The sequence below is a fragment of the Haliotis rubra genome, unplaced genomic scaffold (genome assembly GCF_003918875.1).
Source record: "Haliotis rubra isolate DU_JTF1 unplaced genomic scaffold, ASM391887v1 Scf618, whole genome shotgun sequence".
Lineage (NCBI taxonomy): Eukaryota > Metazoa > Mollusca > Gastropoda > Lepetellida > Haliotidae > Haliotis > Haliotis rubra.
Genome location: NW_025767322.1, coordinates 156,356 through 165,703, shown reverse-complemented (window position 1 = coordinate 165,703; position 9,348 = coordinate 156,356). Strand labels below are relative to the sequence as shown.

General features: G+C 43.4%; 1 protein-coding gene across 1 annotated transcript; it reads left to right on the top strand.

Annotated features, from left to right (window-relative positions):
* The first annotated feature begins 1,480 nt into the window (after positions 1-1,480).
* Positions 1,481-2,491, top strand: LOC124256094 (zinc finger BED domain-containing protein 4-like). The gene has a single exon (XM_046690024.1). It carries the CDS (start codon positions 1,481-1,483, stop codon positions 2,489-2,491), a length of 1,011 nt encoding a protein of 336 aa, XP_046545980.1.
* Positions 2,492-9,348: the final 6,857 nt, after the last annotated feature.

Below are 9,348 nucleotides of genomic sequence, written 5' to 3'. Positions count from 1 at the left end.
AAATGGTGTATTATTTTCAGCAATTTCATTACATTTGAAGAAATGGCTAGTACTCTGGTAATAACGATGCAAAATTAGTCACAACAAACAGGACAATATGGGAATCTAAGAACTAACTTAAATATTGGATAGGGCCATCCAAATCATTATGAAGTGCTTTCACATGTAGTACGGTGTCATCTTTTCTTATAAATTGTGAAACTACCAAAGCGTATCCTCTCACATTGAGAAACTTTGAATTGGAATAGTTTGGTTCACCGTACACAAAAACTAACGAAAATATAGCGTCCGTATCCACAGCAAATTCTCTCCATGTGATCTAAGTAACATTGACCTAGTGTTAAGCATAACAGAGTTATGCCCCCTTATCATTATACGTGTATGACCTCTCGGTCATCGTTTGACGTCGTAGAAGAAAATCCATTTTTGACATTTATTGCGAGTCATTTTTAATGTTGAGTGTATAATGATATGCATAAGCACATAAACCAAATTCATATACACTTATGTCCGATGTCGTTCAGATATCAGGCTGTATTTTCTTCGCTCACACTTTCTGTAAAGATGCCAAATTAAAAAATTCGTAGCACAGTGCTTGTATCGGTGCGCGATAAAAAGCGGATAAATGTACTGTTTTTTTAACCCATAACAACATTTTTGACAACATATAGCAAGTAAGGGTGCAACGATACACCGGTACACCGGTGCATCACGATCTAGGGCATACGATACGATACGCGATACATTTTTGCCCGTGAATCGATACGCTACGATACAAAACTGTGTTTTGTGTGCTGTCAATTACAGTAAATGATCTTGTTCACATAATATAGCGTCCATGTTGTTAACATTGAATTGAATAAACGCATCTTACCTGAGAGTGTCTATATTTGTCTCTGTTGTGCAAGTTAGATCGACGTTTGGCACAAAACTGCTGTATTCGCTCAAATGTTTTTACTATACGTTCCGAAAATATCCAGCCTTTTTTTCAGTGACAAAACGTTTATGATCATAAATATTTTCCATCAAACGATAAAGCATACCTATCATCGGAATATACTACTTTTCATAGCAATCAATAAAGCTTGTGTTATTAATAATTTGACAAAAATTGTTAATGATAAAATGTTCTGCATGAAACCATGATTCGAAACACTTCACACAAACACGCCTTTCCAGGAAAACGAAAGTACAAAGTCATGCTGTTTGTTCATTGGTGGCCAGTAAAATGAATGACCAATCAGATTGCCATGTGCCATGATCACGGTCAGATGCCATGTGCTTTGTGAGCTGTCAAAACAATGGCTGAAGACGGACTGTTAAGCAGCGAAATCAAATGTGAAGTCGAAAAACCGCCGGCTTCATTCAAATCTTCTGTTTGGCAATTGAATACATTGACGGTAAGAAACTTGTTAAAAAAGATGAGACCGTCTGTCGTCTGTGTTACCTGCGAATCAGGTACACGGGGAGCATAACTAACATGTCCACACATCTTCGGCGACATCACCCCGATATTGATTGCAATGATTATGGACAATCAAAATGTTCAAAACCTTTGAACATTTCTGACGATAAGAAACGCACATCGTTACCAGGTCAACTTAGACTTAGTGAGGCTTTCAAGACCAAACTGTCGTCTCGTTCGACACGGGCGCAAGCAATAACAAATGGAATTGCTACATTCATTGCGATGGACATGCGACCTTATTCACTTGTAGAGAACATAGGTTTCAAGTATCTCATCCACACACTTGAACCGAGATATGAAATCCCATCGAGAACCCACTACACGAATTATGTGATACCTGAAATGTACAAGAAAGTAAAATCAAGTGTGATGGAAAGTATTGCTCGTGCATCATCAATGGCTGTCACTACTGATGGTTGGACCTCACGTTCCACCGAGAGCTATATTACCATCACGGCTCACTATGTTAACGAAGACTGGCAACTTGAAAATCCGGTGCTTCAAACACGAACATTACAAGAGAGCCACACTGGGGCAAACCTGGCTAATGTCCTGGACTCAGCTGTTGACGAATGGAACTTAGGCAAATTTTCTCAGATTGCCATTAGCACAGACAATGCTAGCAATATTGTTAGTGCTGTAAAGCAGTCGAGATTTGCACCTCATATAAGGTGCTTTGCGCACACAATTAACATAGCAAGCCAAAAAGCCATGCAGGTGCCGCAGATGTCCAGAATTTTGGGGAGAGTGAGAAGAATAGTTTCATTCTTTCACAGAAGCTCACATGCTGCATCTGTTCTCAGGTCAAAACAGTTACTTCTTGAACTGCCCGATCACAAACTGATCCAAGATGTTTCTACGAGATGGAATTCTAGCTACGACATGCTTCAGCGATATCTCGAGCAGCAAGCTGCAATCTTTGCCACTCTCACAGTGAAGGATATCAGGAAAAATGCAGACACCCTTGCTACTCTGTCAGAGGAAGATGTCAGCGCAGTAGAAGATGCGGTAAATGTTCTTTGACCATTGAAGACAATAACAACAATCCTCTGTTCAGAGAAAGTGCCCACAGTTTCCTCGATTCTACCATTAAAGGAGCTTATTCTGAAATCCATGGCTGTCACTGAAAGTGATTCTGGCCTTGTCAAGTCTGTGAAGTCGGCAATTGTCAAAGATCTGAAGATCAGATCATACTGAGCCTGACATCAACAAATTTCTACAGGAAGCAACTGCCCTTGACCCCAGGTTTCGATCACTACCCTACCACAATGAAGCCAACCGGCTTCTTGTATTCAGTGCCCTGACCATGAATGCGATCAAGATGGCAGAAGCAAACAAGGTAAATAAACAGTTCAACAATTGAATAATTAAAATACTGTTAATGTAATTAATTAATGCTTTAAACATTTAAAACAAAAATTCCACAGAAAAAGGTGTTTCAAACAACAAAACTTCATCTTAATTTGTTTCTGAATATTTTATTATTTTTATTACATAAAATGATTGAAATTCTGAATGGTAAAAACGTTTCAACAGTGTATCATGATCAATTAATCATGCTACATTTCAAATATCACTTTAGACATTTTAGCTGTCGGTTGAACTGTTATAATTCTTCTTTCAGGATGAAGTGGCTCCAGTGAGAGTGAAGGAGGAACCGAGTCATCCCACAGATGAAGCGATGGCACAGCCCCCCCTACCTGTATTGCCTCAAACCGACAGTCAGCCCCCTGAGTGTCATGACACTGAGACTGGTGGGACACAGACTTGCACTGCAGACTCTGTTTCTGACTCTGAGACACCAGGCCCATCACAACCTAAGAAAACCAAAAGTGCAATTGAGGAGATATTTGGGGAGATGTTCATTACACATGTGCAAGAGGCAAAGCCACATTCTGCTTCCATTGAGGAAGAGGTGCAGAAATACAAGCTTGAGGAATGTATTCCATTAACTGAAAACCCCTGCAATTGGTGGAAGATGAGCATTACACATCAGATTCCCAGCCCTTCTGCGTCCATTGTGAAGCAGTACCTAGGAGTGTGTGCTACTTCAGTCTCCAGCGAGAGAGTATTTTCCTCAGCTGGGGATATTGTCACTGCTCAACGTGCTTCACTTTCAGCTGAAAATGTTGATGTTCTGATTTTCCTAAAAAAAAATATGAAACTGTAATTGTAACAGAATTATGATGCATGAAGCATACTGAAAAAGAGTATGTAACCATTTGTCTGTTTGACAATGTTGTGTTAGTCAGATTTTCAGACTCCTTGAAAGTGTCAAAGTGTATTTCAGAATATCCAGATAGCTGACTGCTGTTAAAGTAACAGATTTGTTTAGTGTTTACTTAATTTTAAATCAAAAGTAATTGTTTTCAGGTACAAGAGACTTGGTACAGTTTACTAACTCTGATTGAAGATTTCTTCTTCAATTCAAATAAAAGTTGTATGCTTATATTTTGTGATTCTTTTTATTTTGTGTATCGCGATTAGCAGTATCGGTATCGAATACCGGATACAGCCATATTGTTTAGTGTGGTCAGCCCTAAACCTTATCGAAATCGTAACCCTAACCCTAACCCTAAACCTTACCCTAACCCTAACCAAAAGTAAACTCGCGGCGATGGCCCACCTGCATGGTTGCACCCCTAATAGCAAGGTCTATTTCTCAAACCGAAGAGGTAGTTGCACTTATATTTATACTAACGGATAGGAAATTTGATATTCTACATTTCTGTGTAATTGTATAGCCGAACGCAATTCTCGCACAACATTCACTTTTCAAACCGTATGAAAATATGTGCCTGAAAAAAAACTCGGCATCATGGGGGTTAACTCTCCACTGGCGATCCCATTCGTAACTACTAGCCTCTTTCCGTGACCTTGCCGGAATGACACGAGTAGTTACGAATGCTGGCGATCCGTTAATTCCAACCATCCATACAGTCTATAACGATAAAAGTAAACATATATGATGCAAACGTACCAGAGGCGTGAGGAAATGTTTCTACATGTCGCCTGCCTTCACAATCCAAACCTCGTGGTGCGTATTTTCTTTTCAAACGCTGTCAACAACTTCAATATACAATTTTAGTACAATCAAAATTTTTATATATTTGTATACTTATCCTGCGCTACTTACTTCCTGTACTTAGTGCTTACGGCTTGAAAAGGCGTGGCTTCCCAGACGACGTTAAAAGACGTAGAACTGCAATCACTTCCTGGTCTCGGCTGCTTCTCGTCTGCGCATGCGTCAGCGGAAGGATCCCACAGCCCGGGTCCCTGGGTCTGTTAGCCTCTCGCTAACACTGTGGGCGTTAAGCGCCAGAAGCATAACAGACCCAGGGAACCAGGCTGGATATCCCACAGATGGCAAATAAGCGGGGAAGGTAGCTGATAGCGCAGGGTGGGCCCTTATCATAAGTAGTGCAGTATAAGTATACAAAATCTTTAGATTTTACTAAATTTTTAAAGGTCACATGCAATGTAAAACACAACTTTGCAGATTCTGATAAGACGTCACAAATCATCAAACATGCAAATTCAACTTATAAAGTTGAAAAATAACGCGATGAAAAAAACGATTCACTAATTTTATCCCAGCGCTTGGGGGAATTTAAGTGGTTTCATCAGCTGGGCTGCGCTCATAGCACATGCGCAGTGAAATAGGTTCGCGCAGCATGGAAGCCGGGTTGTCCGGTGAATACTTTCGGTGAAGGCTTTGGTGTGAGCTATTTTTCTAATGTTTTGTTGATATTTCACAGGCACGAGCTGTTTATATGTTATGACAGTAGATTACCGATTAAACTGTTTATATAATTTCATTTGTCTATTTCACCACACGTTCTTCTTCTTGAGTCACTTTCTCAGTTAGATACTTAAAAGCAATGTCATTATTTAGCGTTGACAGAATTTCTAACTGTGATATAGATATGTCGTTGTCACAGACAAAACTCAGTGTCTGTTTTATTGACACCTATGTGTCTGCCTGCCTGTCTGTCTGCTAATGACAATATTCAATACACAACTTCGATCACTGACCACATGCAATTTGAACTTAACACCTATCAGGCTATACACCATAAACAAAACGCATTGATTTATGGCCCGAGTTCGGTCTCTGTCACATTATGTAATTACACAGACAGGCAGGTGTGATACTTGTACACATGACATGTTATGATGTCTGTTGATTGCAAAATGTTATACACAAAAAATGAGCATGTATTTACAAAACCCAACATCTCTATATATACACACACAATGAGCCATGAGGACATCTGCAAATGAACCAGCTGTTACACTTGAGTGCACACCCACCCGTTCTGACTGGGTTCGGTATCCCGGCTGCTTCGTTTCTTGGGAAGTAAACCCAAGTACAAAATATTGCACTTTTGATTTGCGATTGCACGCTTATAATTTTGTTTATATGTTTTTTCATAACCAGCAATGTATATTATATGTCATGAATAAGTGATAACTGTGTTTTAATTATGTTTGATTTTTTGGTTGCATGTGACCTATTAATCCTGTACTACTTACTTCCTGCCCTTTTATCCGACAGGCTGGAAGGTAATAGCAGCCAGCTCAATCCGTAAATCCCGTGCTCGGGAAGCGTTGGTAATGCGCCTATAACAGAGAGCGAATCGGCGAGTGACGATCAGGTACAGTGGTAATTCGCAAATAAGACCGAGTCTTAAATGAAAAGAAACCACTAATTTTAAAGCTGGCGAAGCTTAAGGAATGCAGTAGAAAGTATGGACTTGAAATACAAGGATAACTCCTTAACTGGCATACCTAGTTGTTTCTGAAGAAAAACAACTCATTCCCCACATGGTGGTCCGTGGGAAGACAACACAATGCAGGAGGGTCACTTTCTTTGGGGAATGGCAAGTTGCTGAGCAACCACCAATGGTCCGAAGCTGTGGACATCGTTAACGTCCTTGACAGCCATGTCACGCAAATAATGACTGGCAAAAACTGTGTCCGACCGCCAAAAACAACCTTGCATAATGGATGACACAGTACAATTACTGTGAAGTGCCACAGTCGAAGCAAGTGCTCGAATCTCGTGTGGATGAGAGGACGTAGGAGGGTCCAGCCCAGCCACTTTATATGCCTGAAGAATGGTCGTTCTTTAAGGCAATTGTGTTTTTGCTGACATCTGACTGTGACGCCCGGAAAAGGGGAAGAAATAACCGTTTCCTTGTACCACGGACGCCTTTGGTGCGATCAATGTAAGTTTTGAGCGCATGAATCGGGCATAAAAGCAATTCAGCATCGTCTTCAGTGCCAACAATAGATGATAATGGCGGAATGGAAAACTGTCGATCAGATTGACCTGGTAGTTGGGTTTTAGCGATGAAATCCCAACACAGACCCAAATGCACAGAACCATGACGGCGACGTTCAAACTTGACCCTAGTCACGTCAAGCGCGTGAACCTCACTCACTCTAGCTGCAGTCGCTAAAGACAAAAGAAAAGCCGTCTTCCAGGATAAATCAGCGAGGGAAGCGTTCTCAAGAGGTTCATAAGGTGCACCATACAATGTCGTCATACAAGCATCTAGTAGAAGTTCTGTGCGCCGTCGCACTGGCCGAAAACCCCTTAGCACTCAGTGCTTTCCCCAAATGGTCCATGTGTGCAGATTGAACCGATCTGGAGCAGGATGCGGGAGACGGCTTTGAGGGTGCACGAGAACGTTCCTCCACGTGGGTAGAGGGAAGGGATCTCCTACCATTAGACTTTTTAGAATGGGAAACCAGTTCCTGGCCGGCCACCAAGGCGCGACCAAAATCAGTCGCAGGCAAGTTGTCACCTTGACTTTTGCGAGAACTTTGTCTAGTAGAACTGGTGGCGGAAACGCATCCGCGTGCAGCCCTTCCCACGATAGGCTGAGAGCATCCACCATCCAAGCCGCTGGATCTGGGACTGGAGACATATACACTGGCAGTTGATGGTTTTGGCTGGTGGCAAACAGATCCATGTTTGGAGAACCCAGTGCGTGACTTTGGAGAGTGAAGGCCTCCTTGTGTAGCATCCATTTCGTGGGAGCAACCCTGTCGGGTCTCGAGAGAGCTTCTGCTAGTATATTGCGGCGCCCCGAAATATGCGAGAACTCTTCAACAGAATGTGGAGATCATCGACCAGTTGAAAGAGCCGAAAAGTCTGATCGAGAAGAAACTGTGAGCGTGTCGACCCTTGCTTCCGGATGTACCATACCACCGTGGTGTTGTCTGTGGCCACCAGAAGCCAAGTTCCTCGTAGCCGATGCGCCCAGTGATGGATAGCGAGGATCATGGCCTCTAACTCCAGACTGTTTATATGCCAGCTTTGGTGTTGACCAGACCAAAGGCCGGTGGCTGTCTGATCGTGTAAGTGAGCACCCCAACTCTGCACAGAGGCGTCCACGAACAGTTGGTAATCCGGAGGCCGCTCTGTCAAAGAGAATCCTCCTAAGACGTTCAATGGGCGAGTCCACCACAGAAGATAGCGATGTAACTGAGGTGGAAGACAAAACCCTTGATGAACGTCTGCCCGACGAATGTATGGTTGAAGAAAACGCTGCAGAGGACGAAGTTGAAGACGCCCTCTGCTGGTAAGATCCTGCGCCGGCGTCAACAATCCCAAGAGTGCCTGCCACTCTCTCGAGAGAACAGAGGTTCAGAGAGCTCCGCGGGAATCAGAGACTGAATCTTGTCCCACCTGTCCAGAGGAATCTGAACTAGGTTCTTGTCTGTCTGGAAATGGCCTCCGATGAATGTCAGTGTGTGAGACGGGACAAGCTCCAATTTGTCCATGTTGACCAGCCAACCTATTTGGCGCAACAGACGAAGGGTGAAATTCCGTTGTTGTATAAGAAGCAGATGGTCTAACAGGTGGATAAGGCAATCGTCCAGGTACGGGTTGATATTGATGCCCCTCAAACGCAGATACCGGGAAATAGGAGTTGTGATACGCGTGAACAACCACGGGGCCGTTGAAATTACAAATGGGAGGACAGCCCATTGGAAAGGTTGATTGTTGAAAATAAAGATCAGGTACTTCCTGTCGCTGCAGGTCCAGGCTGATGAGGAAGTCGTTTGAGGTATTCAAGGCACGTCATTCGGAAGTGCGGAGGACGTTCCAGGAAAGTCTCGTTGAAATAGGACAGATTGTGAATCATCCTCATTTTCGTGGACCCTTTCTTCGGCACTAAGAATATTGGAGAATACAACCCTGGTGTTGTGACGGGATACAGGAGTAATTCGACGGCTCTTTTCTCCAACGGTATCGCTATGTTCTACGCTAAGAGGTCGTGTTGAATCTGGGAGTGATTGTGCCGGAGCGGGAACAGCGTCAGAGGTGGATCGGAGAGGAGGGGTAGCCGAAACCCCTGCCTCAATATATTGGTGATGTATGGATCCTCTAGGATGGAACAATTTTCCCAAAAGATACCTATTCTCCCACCTACCGGTGTAGGATAAACTGGGACGACTGGAGGTGGGAGTGTCCAGTCGTGCATGTCCCTCACTTCACTTGCCTCTACGCCCGTCGCCCTGGGCGGGAGCACAGCGACGTTGATATCCTCCCCTGTCTGATCTAGGCTTGGCACCACATCCCCTGCCACGAGACAGCGTTGTGTTTCTGGCGCCGAACAGACGATTCGCCGAGGCTGGTAGGTGTTGGATGGCATGGAGGAAGGGCGTTGTCTCTTTGAAAAGCTTTCAAAGTAGTCTCCCCTTTGGCAAATTCACACACCTCCGATAAATGTCATGAATGGCATTGTTAAACAGTGTCGGCGATAACCAGGGTTGGTGGAATAATTTCCGTTGAACTCGAATCCCATGAAGAAAGGAGAGAGGAAGCCTTGCCGGCGAATTATGCACCGTTGGCAAGCTGACTG